The sequence below is a fragment of the Magallana gigas genome, chromosome 6 (genome assembly GCF_963853765.1).
Source record: "Magallana gigas chromosome 6, xbMagGiga1.1, whole genome shotgun sequence".
Taxonomy (NCBI): Eukaryota; Metazoa; Mollusca; class Bivalvia; order Ostreida; family Ostreidae; genus Magallana; species Magallana gigas.
In genome coordinates, this window is record NC_088858.1 from 55,596,962 (window position 1) to 55,620,051 (window position 23,090).

The 23,090-nt window shown below is 36.5% G+C and overlaps 1 protein-coding gene and 1 long non-coding RNA gene across 31 annotated transcripts; one reads left to right on the plus strand and one right to left on the minus strand.

The window, feature by feature from the left end:
- The first annotated feature begins 598 nt into the window (after positions 1–598).
- On the plus strand, positions 599–20,177 carry LOC105335489 (tropomyosin). Of its 30 annotated transcripts, NM_001367293.1 has the most exon segments (10): positions 599–887; positions 1,504–1,629; positions 7,452–7,585; positions 9,278–9,395; positions 12,386–12,456; positions 13,194–13,269; positions 16,199–16,261; positions 17,143–17,212; positions 18,287–18,411; positions 18,989–20,177. In NM_001367293.1, coding segments are annotated over 9 exon segments (855 nt in total). In that variant the 5' UTR covers positions 599–773; the 3' UTR covers positions 18,370–18,411; positions 18,989–20,177.
- LOC136276269 (uncharacterized) lies at positions 760–6,475 on the minus strand. The gene is made up of 2 exons (XR_010714735.1): positions 6,090–6,475; positions 760–970 (listed from the first exon to the last, which is right to left on the minus strand). It is a non-coding gene; the product is annotated as an uncharacterized lncRNA (long non-coding RNA).
- Positions 20,178–23,090: the final 2,913 nt, after the last annotated feature.

The window sequence follows — 23,090 nt, forward strand, 5'->3', positions numbered from 1 at the left end:
ATAGCCGGTATACTCTATATCCCCCTCTCCGTGCCCTTAAAGAGTTTCAAAGATTATTTTTCTATCACTTGTTTGAGCCTAAGCAGTGGTTGTATTGTTTGTAACGATTCTTTGAGTGAAGCATCAATGTAGGCGAAAATCTCTAACATAGTACAAACGGCTTTTTCTTCCTTGTTTCGTTACCATGGAAACGCACATGTGTTCTACACACGAGATGAGTCTAAGTAAAATTTATCTATATTAAACACAGGTAAAGTAGGAAATAAGCGATTTCACATAATTTGTATTTTCAATAAATATGTTTTCTATGAATTTGAGTAGATTTAAGGGAGAATCATTGCCGCATTTGTTCTTAAGTTTGTGCATTAGAGTTTAAGCACTTTTTGGTAAAACTTTCTGAGTGTGTCGGCTGACACCCCTCCAGAGGGCGATTGGAATCCCCCGATGCCAATATGTGATTCTTGCAGACTCCAAAGAAGGATGTAAGGTTATCTGGCGTGTACGTGACGTAGCGCTCTAGGGGTTCCCATCGCGCCGAGATATACCCTTTCTGATAGGCTGTCCCTCTACATTCCGTCTCTCCTCTCTCCAATTATTTGGCAGGCCAGTGTGAGTGTTTACTTCAGTGTAGCCCTTTCGAGATTGAGGGAGCTGTTGAGTTAGCGGTTTCTCGTCGTCTGCAGTTGAAGTCTTCCCCGTTCATTCCTTTCTGCTTTTGATATTCCTTTATTTTGTTGTAGTTTATTTGTAAGGACCACATTTAACAAACAGCCATGGACAGCATCAAGAAGAAGATGATCGCCATGAAAATGGAGAAAGAGAACGCTCAGGACCGTGCTGAGCAGCTGGAACAGCAGCTAAGGGATACGGAAGAGCAGAAAGCGAAGGTAAGACTAATACCCGAAAAACCAATAAACCTTGTAAACGACCAACAGAACCAACTGTTAACTGTTATTACCTGTAAAAGATGCTGCAAAAGAAGTGAGACGCAAACTTATATTCTGTTGTGCATTTCATAGAACTTGTATTCAATTGTGCTCTGTTTCAACCTCAATTTTTGGAAATTCGTAAAAATGATATGTGTAATTTTGATATTGTAACAAAAATGGCATATCATTTGCAGGCACATGGCGGCCATCTTGAAATCTGATCCATTCCTTACTGTTATTATACCTATATGGCATGATAGTCGTCAGGTCCTATAACTAGATCAGATCTTCAATGCATATTGGTGTTGTCACAAATATAATAGTGTTCGTTGTGTTTTCGTGTAATTCATATTTTTCAACATTTTGACATTATTTAAGTCGCATGCGCTCTTTTCTTTGCGCTACTCTTTGCAAAGCATGCAAAAATGCGGAAATCATCAAAATTCATTTTGTAAATTCAAAAGATAACCCCCCTCCACGTCCCAGTGTGTTGTAGACTTGTCATGTTTTGCAGTCTGCGGCATATTTTGGTAACAAATTCAGCAATCAAACTTCGACTTTATTTTTCTTTCAGATAGAGGAAGATCTCACATCATTGCAGAAAAAGCACTCCAACTTAGAGAATGAGTTCGATACAGTGAACGAGAAATACCAGGAATGCCAAACCAAAATGGAGGAGGCAGAAAAGACCGCTTCAGAGGTAAGCAGACGGCGCTTTTGACGTCATCTGTCAATTTTTGGTGGTTGTTGTTTCAAGAACTATGATAATACATGCAGAAGTGTTATTCACATTTGAAACCCTCCCCCTCTCCGTACATTGCATGGCTAGCTTTCTTTTATATAGTTTGGAGGCCCAAACTTCAAGCTTTCTGGCTTCTGTTTGAATGATTTTTATCGTGTTACCTATTACATGTGATATAACATGTACATGTATCTATTAAATCCAATGGTCGGTGTTGTTACCTAAGGAGCTCAATGAGATATTCTGTGATGTTTGAATTGTGGGTGTTCTGTCCTGCTTTCTCTCTTTCTGTGTGTTGTATTATACAATTTAAAGGATTTTAAGGATTAGACTGTGTATGATACGATCCGTGGAATGTAAACGTTGTGTTGTGGTTAAAATTTGCTGCATTGAGATCCTGCTGTGTACAGACTCCTCTTATCTGCCGGCGCGTATAATCGAATGCACACTCTACTACACCTGGATGTGACGTCACACTTCCCTATATGGGAATGTAACGCGAAGAATGCCTCTGCCAGTCATTACGCCGGAACCTCGACTAGTATCGGCTTTGCCGATAATTGCTCTTACTCCGTCGTCGCATCGGAACACTATTTATAGCCAATAAATGTATTCAATGTGACCCCGATTTAGATTTCAAAACAAAATACACGTGGTCATCTAGATTTTTAAAAAAAAGTTATTGACATATAGAAAAAAAACTTATATATTTTTCTCGGAGTTGTATGATAAATAAGGACAAATATTTTCTCCATGGAGAGAACTGGGGAGTTCGGTACGGAAGATTCCTGTAAGTGGAGGGACAATTGTGATTGTCTACAGGTGGACATGGATTTAGACACGGGACTTTCCCAGGATTCCGTGGTCAGCATGTCTTCATCACAACTCTCACAAGATTCCGTGGCCTCGTCACATTCCACAGATCTCACATCGGATTTACTTACTCCAGAAGTGTCCGGAAAGAAAAAGAAAAAATCGGGAACAAAAAAAGTGAAGAAGAAAAAAGACAGAGGTGATGGGGAGACAGGGGAAAAGGTTAAAAAAAGTAAAAAGGACAAAAGTAAAAAGTCCCGGTCCTCTTCGTCCGTCCGACCGGAACCGGAAGGAGGGAATCCCGTGAACCTAGTGCCAATGGACGAATTTGACCGAGTGATCTATAACAATGACCCTTTGTTCTCAGACATCGATATCAGTGAGGAGGAGGACCAGTCCCAGAAACCGCAGCGCCCCTCCCGCGCGCCCCGCCCCGGGGGCCTGATGTTCTCGTGCCTGTCCCTGGGAATTCAGTCTAATACTATGATTAAATACGCTATTATAGGAACAGAGGTCCAGAATATTTTAAAAGTGTCTCTAAGACGGGTAGGCTTTTATAATTTAGTGAAAACCCTGCAAATTCTCCCCTTTTCCTTTCAATCTTTGAAGTATTTTATGAGTTGTTACATAGATCTATAATGCATTGTTTGAGAGCTTTTCTTTCATCCGATTATGCAACTTAAACTTTCTGAAAAGAATTGGATTTTTACCAAAGTTTTATTGAGGGGCGAGTGATTTTGTGTGTGCTTCTCATTATAACAGTCTCTGTCTGTTTTCGCTTTTCGTCTGTTGATTGCTCATCACACGATGTGTTGTGCGGAGGGTTTCTTGGTCCTGCGCCAGATACAGAGGCGCATCCTCCCGGTAACCAAAAATAGACCTGGGTAACATGACTCCCCGGCAGCGAGAGAAACATGTGTGGGGATTTATGGAGGTGAAATGAATGCAGTGCCGGTGTTTTGTATTGCACGCAGCGGGGGCCGCATATCTCGTCAACAAATTAATCTTTAAGGGTGATTTGTCGGTACTGATTATTGTAATAAGGATGTGGTCGCGTGCCGGGAGACATATGGCTGTAGGGGGTCAGATTCGGTCAAGCGAAACTTGTAATATGCGAAGTCCGACATACTTGTTTTAAATAACAAATAATAAGTATTGCAGTTGTCATTTAATACCAGGAAATTTTATTTACAAAGCTTACTGATACATTTTAAGAAGAAAAAAAACACATTTTTACATGTAGCGGTATTTATAAGCTAACTTATTTTATTAATTATCAAATTGAAGAAATTAAGATCCCCCCTTTTTTTTCTCTTTCTTTAATGCATTTCAATTTTTAAAAGTAAAAATGTTTTTGTTTATTTTTCTTTTCTTTTTATTAACATGTTCATAAAATTATCATTATTGCGAAAATCCATATATGGAGTAAAATTAAACATTTACAAGGGCGGAAGGACAAATAAGAAACAGCCAGGTAAATATTTATGGGTCAAATTAGTCATGTGACACTATTTCGCATACTACACTGAACCATTGATAGGAAGGGTCGCGTAGTGATACACTGTAGTTTGACAACTCTCGTGATATCATTAATGCTTTTAACTTACTGGTGTTATAAGTCATTGAATTCTCCATCGATAAAGTCTATAAGATTTACAAAGGATATTGAAATAATACACATCGATTGTGGAACATTTTCTAAAGCGGAAGGATTAGGAATTAGAGTGAAGCGGTTACGTCGCCGGCGAATTTTTCTACCATTTTTGTGGATTTATTAACTAGGACAGAAACTTTTCAAAATGTCGATGGGAGGTGCAGGCACCCTGAAGGCCCTTAAAGACAAAATGGGCGCTTTAAGGGAAGAAAATGATATTCTAAAGGAAAAACTAGAAGTTCAACAACGAGTCAACGATGGTCTAAAGCAGGATAAGGATAATGTAGGTGTTGGCCGTTTTCATTTCCGCTCTTAATGCATTCCGAATTTCCTCGTGTTATAAAGCATGTGTGTTCCGCTATATTTGACATTAATTCCAAATTGTTTACACGTCGGAGCGTATCATATAGAATCATATTATTTAGAAATGTTTAATATTTTCCTGTTATATTTTTAAAAGCAGTTTTATGGGGAGGTTTGTCTAAAATGTTTTGACTTAAAGGAGTCTTGCTTTCATGAACAGCTCTAAACATGTTTAAATCGTGTCTATCTCATTGAATCAATATTGCTTCATTTATCGATCATCTGATAGAGAATCGGGATGTTTAAAGTGTTTAATAATCAGCCCAGTTTACTGCTAACCATCCTGTTTATTCCGCTCTATTGGTAACAGTTTGATTCAGTTTGAGCCAATATTTGTCCTCTGTCCCGACATTTCTGTTATGATTGAAACCAGAATCTACTTTCACTTTTTGATTTGACGTTTCTGCTATTGCACCAAGTTTGAAGAATTAGTTGTGTGATCTTTTTAAAGAAAACACAATCGGTGGTAACTTGTAAAATTACTTTTCATTAAAATGCATTTGTTAAACTGAATTTTATTAAATTTAGGAACCAAAATCTTTTTGGAATGAAAAACGAACACTTGCCATGATCTCATTTTAAGTGTTGAGAATGTTATTCAGGGACAGTCTCCAGTAAAATTGCCCCGTTTGAAGTTCTAGGAAGGGATGCTTGAGAATTTGTTTCCTTCTCGTGTTTAACAGAGGGCAATTATTCGTTCAGCCTCCTCTTACAGTTTATTTCCTCTTCTAAAAAAGGCTTAACTTTCATGTGGTTCATTGGTACAATCTCTTGAAAAGTTCAATTTAGGAGTTATCATAAAGGGTGTGGACACATTGCACTTAGGCAGATAGGGGGCTTTGTTTGGGGAAAGTTTTTATCGTTTTGCCTGTAGTTCAGGTTATCACATACACATGTTGTAAACTGTGTCACTATCAGAAGCCAGGCCTAACATACACAGGCCTGACCTCATAAAAACTCTTGAGTTTATCATCTCCCCTACAGAAAAGGAAAACACTGCTAAAGCATTAACTGTTTGATGTAGAGAAATAATTGCTGAGTATTAATATACTGTAATACAATGAGTAATATGTTAATTGTATGTTAATTGTGGCATAAGCATTGCGAGGTGATTTTTATTTATGAATAAGAGCTCCCATAAGGACAACCATTCATTGATAGATTATGCTTACTTCTTAAAAACCTAGTTGATAAGCCTTAGGACATTGTTTTGAGTTTACTTAGTCAGAATTAGTAAACCCATTTGAAATAGTCATGCACATCTTACACTGCTGACCTAAGGAATGTGATGTTAAAGTTATTACACAAACAAGGATTTAATCACCTTTAATCACTGTGTGTAGTTTTATAACCCTAGGACCTCCTGTTTCAAACTTTTTCTAATCAGTCTGTATAGATGTAAACATAGGTATTGACACCTGAAGAAATCTGTGTCACCTTTGACCCTGCCCAGATGGTGTGGGGCCCTGTTTTGTCTGAGTGGCTCACCTTTCAGGTGTATGACAGGTGAATCAGTTCGGACCCGTACCATAACATCACAATATTAGCTTTCTCTGCACCAACAATTTTCATTTAAATTATTGTTTACCTGTAATTTATGTCAATAGGAAGGCATTTATATCAACGGTTTAAACTTTCTCTCGCCTTTCTGAGCGACTGGGGAATTTCTGGGGGAGGTGTATGCTGTCTGGGTAACGTTCTGAGTCATAGCCTTCAAACCTTGCCTCCCGAAATTCACACACTGCGGTTATCTGGTGGCTGCTGTCAGTGATATACAGGCATTAAATGTCTGCTTGTCTTTCTGTTTCAGTTTGGATAAAAATGAATCATATTTCTTTGCCCTCTCCACCTAGTCTGCGTGGTTCATGCGTTAGCTGGGGGGATAGGGATGACATTCACAGACAACTCTTATACTCTAGTTTGACCTGTGTTTCTTTGTGATTCTATAAAAAACAAATTGTTAAGAATTATAAAAACGACAGCCTTTTAACTCTGCCTATCCCTAGTGTGATGTAATTTCTTCTATTTATTGAATACAAGGATTCATTTATGTTGGTTTATTTCTGTTAAAGAGGGGGAATTTTTAGCACCATAAGACTCAACATTGTTCTAGCCTCTATCTACATGTTCAACTAGAAATTAAGTTTGTGTAAAATTAAGTTGTAATGAAGTGAACGGCAGCATATATCAAGGTAAAATCTTGGGGATAGTAAGACTGTAATGCTGAGTGGGCTGAATCCTTGTTCAAACACTCTTCTCTCTAATCTTGTACACTTGTTTACATCAGAAGGTGTAGCTTGGTATTTTAATTTGGGGCCTGCCATTGACTGCAAGGTGCTTGATTTATGCGGCCTTTAGTCACGGTTAGGTGCCCACTGTTGGGTTTAAAGCTTTGACCCAAAGTATGACAGTCAGATAATGCATACTTTAGAGATTGATTGCCAGGAATCCCGGCCTGAATTAAATTACGTCAACAGTAGGATTGTTTAGTTCTAACGGAGGCCTCAAGATGTAAACAAAAATGTAGTGAACATTTCTGGCATATTTCTGTGTTATTGTACTAGTGGAGGAAGCTGTTACTCATTGCTGAGTCGCTTGTATGATCCATAACAAATGTAAACTCATATGTTTTGAATTACATTGTTTTATCTTTTCTATGTTCAAAGTGAACTAGTTTAAAACCATCACAACATTTTCTACAAATAAAGTTCAACATTCATGGAAGTTTTTGTATTGATCACATATTTACATCCAAAACTTTCAATGTTTATAAATGTTTATAAAAAAAATTATAAATATACTTTTAAAAACTTCTAATTAGAAAATTAGGTTGAATGCAAAGATATCTTTAATGTAATTTATTACAACTCAAAATCTTGAAGTCACATTGATTATACCTGTTCAGTAAGATTGACCTCTGATTGACCTTGACCTTCGCTAACTGTTGTAGGCGGAACAAGAGATCCAGAGTTTGAACCGCAGGATCCAGCTCCTAGAGGAAGACATGGAGAGGTCGGAGGAGCGGCTCCAGACCGCCACCGAGAAGTTGGAGGAGGCTTCCAAAGCCGCAGACGAGAGCGAGAGGTAACCATCACTTTACTCCCTTTATATCCGTTCACTTCTCTATATTATCTCCACACAAATTACAGTAATTAAGCTTTATGCACACTTTAAAAAGGCAACTCTTGTCTTGAATTCTCAAAATTAAAATGCTTTTTAATCAAGTATTCTGAATTGGTCAAAAGATTGTATTCATAGTTAATGTATTTTAAATAATTTGATTGCTATTTTCATATACTTGCTTTTAAATTTATACAGTTTATTATGATGTCACTGTAAAGATACTATTCATCCTTATCAAAATAACACCCTTCTATTATATATATTTTGTTATTGTTTGTAAACCCTGTACATCAGTGAACAGACCAAAGGCAACAAATAATAATAAAGAATGTTTTACCACAATAACTCTGGGAAAACTGCATTTAGTAATGATTTTTTGGGGGGTGGGGGGAGGGTAGGAGAAAAGTTGATAAACAGTACTAGCAGGCTTGAAGTTCTGGGGACAGACTGATGTACAGGGTACTTTTTATCGGCATGAACATTTCGCAGTGCCCCCCAGATCACAGTCGCTGTCGGAAACCCCAATAAGTCGCAGAAATCACTCAACCACATCAACAATAACGTGTGCATCAATTGATTTTCCTGTTGCAGTCAGAGATGTATAAATTATTGGATTTGCGGCTGTGACTCGGGTCTGGGGGGCATATGATATAGACCTGTTACTCCGGTCCCTTTGTTTGTTTGGGCCCTAATTGTTGCAAGGAGACTCATTATTTGATAAGTCCCTGTTCTGATGGAAATACAAACACCATGTAGGTATTTTTTGTCAAGGGGTAGTGATAAAGGCCGGTATATAACTGTTGTAGTCCTAGCTTCCTTATCTCTGTGTAACGGAGTCATTTCTGCAAGGCTCAGTAGCTACTGAATGGCAGGATAATTAATTTTACTCCATATTGAACAAAACATAGCCAGCCAAGTACCTGATAAGAAGAAATAAAATATGTCAAATGTAGATTGAATTGAAATAGCAATGCAGGTATAACTAATGTGTAATAAAAAGGTTTTCCCTTGAGGCTATTATACCTGAATTCATTTTGCATGGTTTGCATGTTTTTTGAATATTCAAAACTTTGTCAGATATAAAGCCATTGTTAACATTTACGGGAAGGTGAAATCTGTTTGCTATGTTTATGCAAAACTACTACTGATGAAAGGCCAGGGGTTTGAGTGAATATGGATGATGTATGTAATGAGGTATCTGTAGAAACCCAGAACTCAAAGGGGCATCTCAAATAATACAAGATTTCATCTCTCCTAAATGTTTATATCTAACCATGGAAAATGTGATGTAGGATGACTGTAAAAAGAAAATGTTTTGTCCCAGGATGCAAACATTTTCTTTCTGTCGAACTTGGACTCCATGTAAACTTGTATCATCTCTAATGCCAAAGGGTGATGGAAAATCAACTACTTTCACAACAAAACATCGTGAATCTGTATCGGTCTATGGCTAATTGCACTACTCCAAAGCTTCTATATACATATATACCTGTAACTTCCTAACACATTTTACTTAGATATTATTACAATCGGCACTGATTTCCAAAACGTAAAACACATTAAATACAGACTTCCTCATATCCATTTAATGAAAGCTTAGATTTGATAGGCTCAATAGTTATGCTAATTAAGTGTTTTACCCAATGGCATTAGAGGTCGTCGAACACTTGAGAGCAGAAATCGAACGGATGAATCTCGAATGGATGACATGGAAGGGAAACTGCGACAACTGACAGAAGTCGCGGAAACGTCAGAGAACCGATACACAGAGGTAATAATGGGTACATCCAAGCCTTGATTGCATGTTCTATAAATTTTTAAACAGAGCCCGCCGATGCTTAGAAAATAAGAGTTTATTGGACGATGGACGAATAGACCAACTTGAGGGCGGAATGAAACAGATGGAACTAGTGGCCAATGAGGCCGAAAGGAAATACGAAGAGGTATGTAACTATGGCGATGCCATGGTGACCATTGGATGTTGTTCTAGGAAGCAAGTTGGGGTACCTTAAGGTTTGTCTAGTATTAATGAGATTCGGATTCCTTCTCTTCCAGATGTGGATTGCTAATTAATTCTTTTGCTTTAATTTCAGGTTGTGTAAATTGGCATGTATTAATGGGTGTTGAGGTTGTGGAACTAACCAAGTTTTTTCTGCTTTTTGTTTGTTTGTTTCTGACAGAGCGCGGAAAGTTTTAGAAAGTCGAAGTTTTGCCGATGATGAGAGAATCGATGCCTTAGAAGGGCAGCTCAAGGAGGCTAGATATATAGCAGAGGACACCGACCGAAAATATGATGAGGTCCTTAGTAAAAGTCCACATAATCACTGTATCTCTGTATACTGGCATGCCACCTCTAACACTGGTCGTTTACTTGTAATCTCTGTATCCCTGTAGCAGCTCTGCTTTGACCTTTCAAAAAAAAGGCATAAGGAAAAGATAGAAAACAAGTTATAAGTCCTGATGACCAAATGTTGCCAAAATGTACTCTGCGTGGCTGATCATGTACAGGGATAATGAAAAAAGATTTGAGACCTTTTTATTTAAATGATAATGTCTTCTTCCACCAGAAACCGCAAGGTCTTGGAAAACCTCAATAACGCCTCAGAGGAGAGAACTGATGTCTTAGAGAAACAGCTTACTGAGGCCAAGCTGATCGCTGAGGAGGCCGACAAAAAATACGATGAGGTGAAGCAGCGTGGACTCGAGGCTCGAGCTACATCACACCCCTGCTTCTTATGCAGAAAACGTTTAAAGTAGAAGTAAAAAAAAATCTGTTAAATTTTTGGTCTCCTCATATGAAGCAGGGGTTGGTATCACCATTTGATTTGGTATTACTGATGGTTAGCTCAGAACCAGAGTTGTGCATCCCTCAAGGAATGTGTTTGGACATGCCAAAAATGTGTTTTGTTTTTTTCCCCCTAAAAGTCAATAACAGCCTGGCCTCTGTAATGGAGTGATGTGTAGGAGGCCACTGTGTGTGTTGTAAACCCCTAGAGTCTGATAGATCACAAGTTCTCTATTCCATAGCGTGATATGCCAAATAACTCATAAAGAAAAGTCAATTTGAGTGTTTTGAGACTGCCCCCAATCACTGAAATGAAACAGAGAACTGTGCCAGCCATCATTCCCATAGTTCCCCAATTTCTTTTTTCTTAATATTTCATCATCATTTCTGTTCTAAATTCCATTTTTTTGCCAAAAAGTTAAAATCTTCTAATTCTTTTCAAGTTTCTGTACTGCATCTTGAAAACAAGAAAACTATCGGAATGCATGGCCATATACTAATTTAGAATCCCTTAAGTATTAACATTGGTCACAATGGTACATGAAGGATAATATTTTAATGGAAAGCAAATTGACAGAAGCTAGGTGAAGTTAATGACTTGCACATTCCAAACCCGACTGTTTAATTTGATTTTACTTGCTAAAACGTGCTAAAATATATTTCAATAAATGAATATCTTGAATGAGGAGCAGTCCCCTGCTTCAAACCCTTTAAGTAGAGAGCTTCATGTATCAGACCATGTACGATTATATTTACAGGTGCATCTTGGGAATGCTGTTTGAGAATGACACAGCAGCTGTAGGTTAATTATTAATCAATCAGTAATTAGATCCACTGGAAAAGTGGTATGCAAAGAGACAAGCACCCAGAATACCCAGATGTTCTGATTCTTTTAGGTGCTTGTTTCATGTTTAATTTTCTATCTTCAGCTTGAATTGTTGTGATATAATTAAACCAAAGAAAAACTTGTTCTGAACAATTTGACAATTCATTGTAGAGATTAGATAAATATGTGAGGAAAATATCACAAATGAGGCGTTCAGGCTGGAAACTTTACTCTGTCAATTCTGTGATTTTGGGTTTTCATTGATTTTCAAAGTTTTGAATAAATAATTTAGATTTGATAATGTTACACTATTTGAATAATGATAAAAAATCAGTTAAAATCTGAGAAGCCAAAGAAAGAATTAACAGAGATGCACTGTGAACAGTTTTATTGGAATGAATGATTTGATATTTATGAAGCAGTTTTTAGTTGATTTTTATGTTTTTTTTTATTTGTGACTATTTATTCATATAATTAATTCATGTTTGCATTATTTTTACCCTGTAGTTTTGTACTGATTGCATAAGTTGATGAGTTATTTGTTATAAATGTATAGCTTCAATTGTTCTATACTGTTTCAATAATTTAACTCCAAAGTTCCCCATTTTTTAGCTATGCATTCCTGTTATACTGTTCTGATGTTAATATAACGTAGGTTGTGATAGCAAGGCATGAGTTTGAAATTTATTACTAATCCCTTAATTGTTTGAAATATCGTTTTTAAAAAATTATCAAAGGAAATTCATTAGAAAATTGAAAACATTAACAACAAAGAAAAATAGTTTTGAGTTCAGAGAAATAAATTTTATTAAAGTAATAAAATTTTTAGTAAAGAACTTGAGTAAGGAGAATGTTTTGGAAAGAAAAACTTTTCGGATAAAGAGACCATTGCGTTGGTCACTGTGACTGATTGTCTGTCTGTCTGTGTCACAGGCCGCCCGTAAGCTTGCTATCACAGAGGTGGACCTTGAACGTGCTGAGGCTCGACTTGAGGCCGCTGAGGCGTGAGTATCCAACAAACCGTGACAGTGCACGCCGCCCCACTGCGAATGCCTCAGAGTTGTGTCCCCTTAGTTAGTTACAATAACATTAACTGTTTCTGTGTGTTGTTTGCCTTAACTCTGGTTATGACCTGAATAACATTTTGTAGGCTGCACGAAAATTATGTGTACTAGAAGGCGAATTAGAACGAGCTGAAGAACGCTATGAATTAGCTGAAAGGTTTGTTTCTGATCTTGATTCTAAGATTAATAATTTGGAGCAAAATTTAAAATTGAAAAGAGATTTGATATTTAATATTTGATATTTAATATTATGTAAAAAAAAGAAAAAAAAAAGAGGATGCATGATATCATTGACTGCTGCACTACTCAACTTTTTTATCTTCAAATTTATTTTAAAAGAGAAAGAAAATGATAAGCAATTATGCATACATTATATGTATTATATTTCACAAAGTCACTAGAATCTGTGTGAAGTGCATGATTAAGCATGAATTACAGCATTGTAGAAAGGGGAGGTCAGGGGAAGAGGGTGGAGCTCAGCATTAAAGTTTGTTTATAATAGGAGGGAATGAATGATAAGACAGTGGGCTTCCAGGAAAATGACTTACTCTTGAGGGAGTTGGATGGGGGCTACTGGTTGAAGTTTGCCAAGATGTAATAATTAATGCAGGGACATAGTCTCTGAATTCCAAAGACAATGGACTTGTTATCAGTTATAGCAGTTAGGGTTTAGAACATTGGTTAAACAAGGAGGAATAGAAAGTCAACAAAATATTATAGATTCAAAAAGATAAGCCTGTGTAGGTGGGAGTTGTCCTTGGGTGAATATTACTTGAATTGAAGTCGGGCAGAGGGCATAATGCTTAAGATTAGAGACCTGATAAAAGAAGGGGGTGTGCATATTCAAAGCATGGTGTGCTAATGTTTGTATGTTTTTGTTGTTTCCCATTGCAGCAAGGTTAAAACCCTAGAAGATGAATTGCATGTAGCCACAAATAGCCTTAAAGCTTTAGAAATATCTGATGAAAAGGTATGTGTCTACTTATGAACAGCCAGGCTGATTAGGCTCACTCAGACTCGCTCTAGGTGAGCCTGACTCGGCCGAGATTATTAACTGATATTATGATGAGTGGATGTACGCTGGGGGCTTCATTCCAAGTGTTGGAAGAGCCTGGATCCACCCCAAGGGGTGTTAGCGTTTAGTGCATGTCACAGCATGCCTGTGTTTAGTGTTATTTGTGTATTTTTTGGACTGTGAGACCCAGCGTACATGCACTGCCGATTCAGTCTGGATTTTTCAAAAAGAGGCAATGTGACCCAGATATTTTACCCACAGTTGGGTTGGTGTGGCATGTTGTGATGGCAACTGATTGCATGCTTCTCAAGATCCCAGTGTTGTGTGCATTCAGTTTATTTGGAAAAATAAAAATAAACATCTTGATTATTCTGTTAAGAAAAATGAGAATTTTGAGATTGAAATGTCCTTTTCAATGTCTGTCGGCTCTAAAAAAAAAAAAAAAAAAAAAAAAAAAAAAATTGTTAATTTTTTTGTATTTTTGGGTTGAGAATTTATGTATAAAAACCCTGAACCATATTAGACCCTAAACAGCCATCCATACTCAAAAGATCAAAATCAGCAAAGCATTGCAAAGATTTAGAATTAAAGGCCAGCAGACATGCCCAGTAAACCCTTCTCTTGTACTATTACAGCAAAGTTTATGAACTTGAAGAACAACTCTCAGTTGTGGCTAACAATATCAAAACCCTGCAAGTTCAAAATGATCAGGTAAGGGGGAGAATATCCAGGCTGGATCACACAGGGTGCAACTTCACTTGGAACCCAAAGGTCAAATCAGAAACCAGCTCCATGTCATTACAGAATACAGTCAGGGTCTTTGGGAGGTCTGGATAGCTTTGAGAATATTCTTGAAAAATGTATCATGGAGCAGGTTTCAGATGGCGAAAGCAGGCCCAGATGGGGTCTCAAAGTGGGGATGCAGTCCTGATATATTGTTTGGAAATGTTAGTCTTAATTTCTGAATTTCAGGAAAGTATTGGAGTTAGAAGAAGAACTTAAGGTGGTTGGCAACAATATGAAATCGTTGGAGATCAGTGAGCAAGAGGTATAAACACTACACACCCCTGTGTACCTCTGCTGGTGTGCATGACGATGTATGCAGGCCTACAAGCATGCTCACATTTGGTTTTGTCAGAACCGACAACGACCTATTTCATTATTTTTATTTATTTTTTTTATTTTTTTTTGATTTGGTAATATGATTTGTCTATATGACAAACAACAAGAATGTTGTCTATGTTTAGGAAGGAGAGGAGGTTAATGCAAGACTTAGGTATCTTTAAAGTGGGCACTCTCTCCCAGTAGCACATATAGAAGATGTTGAGACAAATGACCAAGCATGATTTAACCCAAGAATCAGACCCCAGTTTTACACTTTATTTTGCACTTAATTAGAAAAAAAAGATTGAGATTATAAAAGGAATAGTCACTTCAGTGTTTGATAAAATATTTTGGGTTTAAACAGTATATCTGGAGTGGTATGGGAGAAATATAGAATATCACACTTTTGTTTTGATCTCGGCCCTGGTATCAGCTCGAGCGGTTGGTATCGGCCCAAGGGTGGTATGGGGTGGTACAGTCTTGCATTATTTCCTCCTCCACAAGAAGTGGACTAGTGTGATGATGGTGATATAACAGATCTATAGGTGTAGACCAGCAGCCGTCTAGACAAACTAGCACCTGCCAGTGGCCCGCAATCAGGCCATAGATCACATAGATCTGTTTGTTTGAACTCTCCAGTAACTGTAGTCCTCTATGGAAGTATTCCAGACAGAGTCTGTCATATGTCATGTATTGACAACCTACCACCAGCTCATCAGTTGTTGGTTTCAAAAACTGAGAAAAAATGAGATTTCATAATGGTGCAAACACTCAAGCTCTTTGACAGGTTTCCACCTTCAGAAATTTTAAAAAATCTTCAAACCTTCTAGTGGAATTGTGTTTAATGTAAATCTGAAGCAGCTGATGAACTGGTGTGTGACAAACATGAAGAATAACCTGATTATGTGCATGATTAGCTAGATTCATCCATATGATGTTGAAAACTGAAATATGTGAGGGTGTTTCCAGTAATGCCTGGAGACCTTTACAGTGAGGGTGGGAGGGGGTGGGGTGTTTTATGCCTGGCCAGTGTTGTGACCATCTCACTGTGCTTCTTGTCCATGCCATGCCCAGCTCAATACCACGCTCAAATTGTAATTAATCTTGACGCAAAATATTAAGCAAAATATTGAGTGATATTTTTTTTTGTCCCAATCGGGGTTTATATTGCACATTGCATGACTATTTTGTAAACATTTAATTTCAAAGGAAAGTTTCATCGAGAGAAATAAAACCATTTGTGAAGACTAACCACTGATACAGTAGTTATAGTGCTATGGCGTCCATATAATGTGGTGCATGTAACATCTGTAGCCATCATAGCTGTGGAAAAAGCATGGAGTCAAAATAACCCAAGTTATTAGACCCATTTAGTTTTTTCTGAATTCCTAGTATCCATCATTTTGAATGAATGATATTCAAGAAGAGAACATGATATGGGAACTTCAAATGAACTTGTCCTCATAATTCAAATACATCTTATAAATATTTTGGAATAAAGGCATTTAATTAAAAAATGATTTGGAAGGGGGGGGGGGGTACTAGAAACCTAACCCATTTTTTTTTGTTTCAAAATGCATCACATATTTCAGTTTCTTGATGAAAAACATGTTTTTACATCAAAATGTTATTAGAAATTTAACTCTTTGTTTCAGTGCAACTTATTTTATTTAAAGCTACATTAACTTCTAGTTAGATTTTTAAAACACTAGTTTTGTTATAGTCTGCACCTGTATCACTTGAATGTTTGTTTTAATGTGACTTTGACCCTGATTTTCAGGCTTCACAAAGAGAAGACAGCTACGAAGAAACCATTAGAGATCTTACACAGAGGCTGAAGGATGTAAGTCCAGTGCTTACTTACTCTATCTATGATATTTACTACACTATCTATATCATAATCTTTATTTCTGATGGCAATTGTAGATCAACTAGCATTTAAAGTTAAAATTTCGACTGCTTAAAATGTTACATGTATTTGCTATGCGGCGTTATTTGTTTCCCAATCAATGTCTGCAGCATGAATGAAGAGGGAGGGTTTTGTGGAATACTATTCTTTGTTTTGATTGGATGAAATTTTTTTCAGGTCACACATGACCTCTTTTTCTTGATAAACATAATTATTTTATTTGTGTAATGAAATCCACACTGATGGGTGAATATCGTGCAACCTTAATTTAAAGGCCATTGGTCAAATTGGCCTCTTTGTTAGAGAAGGATCTAACCATTAACTGTTGTTGTGTTGGTGGTTCTGTTACATTCGAGTCCCTTTCTACAGGCTGAGAACCGGGCTACTGAAGCTGAGCGAACTGTATCCAAACTCCAGAAAGAGGTTGACAGGCTTGAAGGTAGGCCCGGCATGAACAACGGAGTTACTCCCCTTGCGCATTTACCTGTCTCACTCTGAACAATACCTGTGTCTAGATTTCACTGTTGACTTCAGTTCAAAAAGCAAATTATGTACTGTGAATGTGTTTTTGATATCACAATTTTGCAATGGCACAAGTGAATGTTCTAAAATTCAGATAAGTTTTCATTGACCGGTCAACATTCAGATCTAGGCACACAGACTGTTGGAGTGGGCCCCCATATTAACACAGTTTTGATTTCAGCCAGTGCCTGAAGGAGGGGTGTGCATTGTATAGTGTTACCAAAACTAAAAGCATGAGAAGCTTGATGTGTAGTTAGGTTAGAAATAAAACATGGCCTTGACTTTTACCACAGAGCCAGAATAGAGCTGAGGTCGCAGAAAGGCAGGTATACACTCTCCAACTGGAGAACGACAAATTGTCAGGTAAAGCTCACCTGTCAGGTAACGTCTCACCTGTCAGGTAAAGCCTTGCACCCAGCACTGGTCATTCTTCGCTTCTATTGCAGTCTCTCTCATTCCAACTGTACAGCAACCATTCGTAGATTTTTTTTTTTTTTTTAGAAATATTCTGTTAAAACTGCTGCTATAGGGAGATCTTTTACATGCCTTTAGATTTTACTTGTAGAAGACAATTAGTTGGTGATTATAAGTGGTATAATATATTTATAAAGTAGATTGGAATTTGATTTCTCTTAACATTATTAAATATATTAAACATTTGCACTCCTTGGTTATTTTGATATAATTAACAAAAGTTTTTTTTGGCGGAAAACAGGAGCAAACAGAAAACCAAGTTTCATTTTTCAAATTCCCATAGAACACTTGATATAGTAAAAAATTTCATGTAAACTCTGTCCATCCTGCTACACACACACTCGAGTAGTCCCTCTCTGAGCACTCACTCCCCCTGTGTGGCCCCGCCCCTGCCTAGGTAAGTATCTGGTCTCTGATTGGCTCTAACATCGATGTTGTATTGCACACCTCTAGTCCATCAGATGGCTGGCCATTATAAACTGTTACTATGCAGTCTGCTGTTTATCTTCTTATTTAATTTTGTAATCTTTGATCATGCTTATTGTGAAAGATAATCCCACACAGTTTTTAACATTTCATTATGAAAACTGTTGACTTTTAAAATTTTAAAATTCTGATGGAGAGATCCAGTTATAACTTTTTACTATAAATAGGAATTTTGTTTACTTATATTTTATGATTTCTTAACAATGAACTTTTAATTCTGTGAATTTTATTTACTAGAATATATCTTTTGATTTCAAAATTTAGCTCAATTTTTCATACCATATTTTGTAACTTGTAAATTTTTTGCCTTAATAAAAAAAGAAGTTGGTGAAAGATTTAGGAGCATGTTGACCGGTTGTCATAGTAACAGCTGGTCCCTTATAGTTTACCAGAGTTGTGTGTTTTTGCATTATGACATTCTGTGTTGCATTCTGCATGAGATTGACCTATTGGCATGTGTCTGTGTGTGAATTACAGATGACTTAGAACAGGAAAGGAAACACAAGCTGGAACTACAAGCTGAGATGGAGGCCACGCTCCAGGATCTGAGTAACTTGTAGAACCAGGGCTAGTTTTAGATGATCTACACAATTTTTGTACAGGTTTGAAACACCTACATATTCATATAACATGGTCAAATATGTACTAATTGCATTTGCATGGAGTTTTTGCATCAGTTGTGTTTAATTGTACTATTTGTATGAAGTCTTCGTCTTCAGAACATACTTTGTTATTATATGTTCTATATAGAATTAATACTATAAAGGGGCAACACTTTACTTTTGAAGGGTTATATTTCTTATTGGAAAGGCTATGTATTAAAATGCTAGGAGTTTGTTATGGTGGGGTGTTGGGAGATGTAAAAGACCGACAGTTTAATGGATATGAACGCAGTTGTTCGGTATGATAGGTTGGTGGATATGAATGTGAGGATAGTAAATCATAAATAATTCACAGTAAAGATAGAAGAGTTTGATTCACTATTTAGTGAAAAGGATGGTGAATATAAATTAGTGGTTAGAGGTGAGGTAAGGAATTGGTTATAATGGGGTGGTGGATATAAACAGCGGTAATGATAGTCGAGTTCGACACTATTGTTATAAAAATTCATAATAGTGAGGTTTGACTAGGTCTCTTAAGCCAAGGACTCAAACTAACCCATTCTCTCCTGTGTTTCAGATGAACTGCTTGCAGAAAAGGAGCGATACAAAGCCATTAGTGACGAGCTGGATCAGACTTTTGCCGAGCTGGCAGGATATTAATTTTTCCTCTCTCCCTCACCTCTGTCAAAGGCCAACACGAGACGGAAGGACTTTTTTCACAGCTGGCACGGTCACTGTTGTAAATGGACATTTTATTATGTTTCATCTGTATAATGGTGTTAGAGATATAAACAAAATGTGGACGGAGATTTTTTTTCTTTATGAATGATCAAATATTTAATTATATTTCATGACGTGTTCTGATGAACAAACTTTCTAAATTAAAAAAAATGATAAAACTTCTGAGGGTGGACTTGAATCTTTCTGAATCATCACTTGTTATTTTGTGTTGTATGTTTCCATGCTATGTTAAAATTAGGCAAGGTTACTGGTTCAGATGGTATATATATATTTATATATATGTTTATATGTGATACATATTTATACTGTATTATAACACGATTCAGTTTTTGGAATCTGCATTGGACTGCCAGACTTAGATAGAGCCAGCATTAGGGCTGTAATCCTCTCACAGTAACCGGGTTTTGTTTTAACATACCGCCGGGGTCGGGGGGTGGGGGAAGGGCTACTATGCGGTCAGTGGTGGAAATTTTGGTGCCATCGAAATGGCAATTTCCTTATGCATATCGACTGTAATTCAGGGGGAGATCGTCAAAGATATATAAATCAATAAATCACAAAAAGTCCAATCCATTGTAAGCATGGCAATATCCAGCTATTGTTTCTGTCGGCCATTTTGATGCTAAAATTTCCACTCCTGTCTACAAAAGGACTTGTGTATATGATAGCCATGTGATTGTGTAGTCTGAGTACACGGTGGCTACCTATTACAGGGGCTCTATTTCCATCTAATAGGTGTATGTCACATAAATTTGTAATATTTTCCTTGCATTAAATTCTTTACTTTATGAAATTTTATACCGAACTTGTTTATCTTTTATTCGTAGTACACAGTTGTCATATTTTTACTAGCCATTTGAACGTTAGATTTCTATAGACTGTACTAATATATTGGATTTGTTACACCAGTAGACAGGGGAGGGAACTCTCCGCTGGTCACGTGATATCCGCTTTTCTCTACTGCTTTGAGTCTATTGTCCCTGGATATTGCCTTAACCAAAATAAAATTGTACTTGCTTACCATACCACAGTGTGTTTTGTACTCAATCATTCATATATATATCCAGAGGGAGTTTTGAAAACACCAGTTATTGCTAGTTAAGTAAGATATTTATAAATCCACAGGAATAGTTCGGGGGGGGGGGGGATTCAGGTTATTAAAAGGTTGGACTATACAAATTAAATTGCTATCATTTGGAGAATAAATCCGAACATTTAATGAACTGCATGACCATTGTGTATGAGATGAGGTTGATCCAGGATTATTACGGTCCATGAATAACATGGCACAAAATCTGGTAGATGATCTGGAATACTTTTAAAAGGGCATGCACTTTGATTCGGTGATGTAGTCACCATTCACATCTCTTGTAAAACCGATACAGAGCTAGTTCATTTAACGACCTAACCAGAGATTGTCGGGGAAATATTTAATTGGAAAATGAAAGGACAATCATTTCAAAGTCCAAATTCATGTATAAAGTCGCTTTTGATGACGATACATAATTAAGCTTACTATATATACATTTATAAGTAATTAGTGTCAAAAAAGAAATATGGTACGGTAAACGCAACAATATTAACCTGGGTTAATGCAGAGTCTACTTCCTAAATGGTACTGAAACAGCTAATGTAAATACACTTGCTGTATTATCAAATACAAAATGATGTATAATTGATATAATGGACAGGGATATACGCGTAAATTGTAAGGATATGTCAAAAACCACACAACACAGCTTATAAGGCTGTTGGAAGGTTACATGTATCTTAAAGATTTTATTTCTGACAATTATCACTTGCTATAGGTGTTTCACAAAACGATCACATCTGATCCATCCTTATATATACCAAAAGTCCTACGAAACACGCGTGTACATTAAAAAAAACAGTAGTGCTAACATACATACCTTTAATAAATTAAACATTTATTTATAAATTCTATTGATTAATTAATAAAAATATTATTGTTAAACAACAGGAAATAGCTATGCTATTAAGATATTTGTCTGTTTATAATCAATCATAAATTATAGCTACCTGTTTTGAATCTCGTTTAAATACTGGAAACATTTGGTTAAAGAGATATATAGGTATCACACCGGTAATTGTTTTCACTATATAGCACTATAGAGGGGAAAAAATTCTTAAAAATCAGTTTGTATTCCTCATGACAAAATATTCGGAGGAAATGTTATTTGTTACCTATCTCATCAGCTAACACCATAAAAAGGGCAAGCGATACTGCATTTTCTCAAAATATCTAGCTCCAAACAGGTCTACCCTCAAAACCACGTGTTTTCCATTTGTATGTAAACAGACTGCACACTCCCCAGGAAGCTGCTGCATGTGCCCTGAAAGAAGTAGTCCCTGTGAAAAAAGATCATCACCTAACAAAGTACATGAAATATCCTACTCAGTGGTACAAAAAATTTTAAAACTGAGTAAAGGAAAATGTAAAAATGCACTCAAGGAAAAAAAAAATTCTGAAGTATATATGGAACTACAATTCTAAGTTCATTTTGATTGGCCGATTACCGGTGTGATACCTTGAAGAGACTCTAAAGATGTCAGATCCCTTTCAAATTTGCACCTGAGAATTCCCAATCAACTGTCACCAAATCCCCAAAACCCTGTCCCCAGGCTCCCAATATTTCTTTAGCTATTGAGGATTTATCTCCCTTACTCAGACTGAAGAAAATAGCACAGATGAAACACATTTGGAGCCTCACACCATGCATGACCTGAAGCCCATTTTTATCCTTAAAACAACAAGATACAAAATCACCTTGGTACCAAATCAGAGCATATACATTTTTCTTTAAATCAAAATAAAAATACTCCATTAGAGTCACTTCATTATGCAATCATTGCATAACAAAAAAGAAATTGACCCCTATTGTTCACACATTTCATAACTGTATTGTGAATTATCAGGTCAAAAATGAAATCTGTATCTGGTAAATTTATATATCAGGTAAAGCCTGTTTACTTGTCTACACACTGCCATACTCACTTTTATCTAAAAGCAGCATTGTAACACAGGACAGCCAAAATGATATCAGCATGTAATGGAGCTCAGATCTGCTCTGACAACCATAAATCTTGCTTTGATGATAAGAAATGTAAAAGAAACAACTGGGATGCAACTTCATTCTGTGATTTATGTAACATTCTATCTGTAGAGCAAAAGTAGCCATGAAATTTCAATTGGACACACTTAATTATACCCCTCATCAGGCCATCCCTATAGAATTTGAAGAGAATTACTGATCAATGATGATTGACACATGTTAGATAATTTACAGCAAGAGCAATAAGCATATACATGGAGTAATTCAATAAGGCAATGCATTTCTTATGCATATTTACAAGAGAAATCACATAAGTGCATGCCATATCACAATACTAAAAAAAGAATCATACCAACCCCCATAGTTGTGGATATGGGTGGGGCATCTATATTGTACCCATACATGTTACATGAAATGATTTCATTCAAATTTTGACTTTCATTACTAAGAATAGGACAGGTGTGCTGAGGTTACCATATAAAAAATAGTAATATCTCCTTCTAAACATTTTAACAATGACTAATGTTTCAATATCTTAGGTCATTCAAACATAAATATCAGTATTTGTATTTTGTAAATAAGGAACTCCCCTCAAAATGTGGGAAGAAACTGATTTTTTGGCTATAATGCATAGAAACATTTTCTGGTAAACTGAAATTCATCAGTTTTTAAGGATGAAAACCATGAAAAGCTCCTAGATTCAATCATGATGATAGTATATACACTTGACTCATAATGACCTTCTCAACTAAATGCATGAAACCTCTTTTCTACACAAAATATGCATCTGTGTGATCTTGTAAATGGTGTTAAAGCATGTTTTTGCCTTAAATTATTACAAATGGATAATTCAATGTAAAATAG

What these genes read in the sequence shown, in the direction of transcription:
- LOC105335489 (XM_066086429.1), top strand. Translation starts at nt 2,425, where the DNA reads ATGGAGAGAACTGGGGAGTTCGGTACGGAAGATTCCTGTAAGTGGAGG. An exon ending in CGCTATGAATTAGCTGAAAG is followed by an intron (nt 12,457 to 13,193) that starts GTTTGTTTCTGA and finishes TTCCCATTGCAG; the next exon opens with CAAGGTTAAAACCCTAGAAG. An exon ending in TTACACAGAGGCTGAAGGAT is followed by an intron (nt 16,262 to 17,142) that starts GTAAGTCCAGTG and finishes CTTTTACCACAG; the next exon opens with AGCCAGAATAGAGCTGAGGT.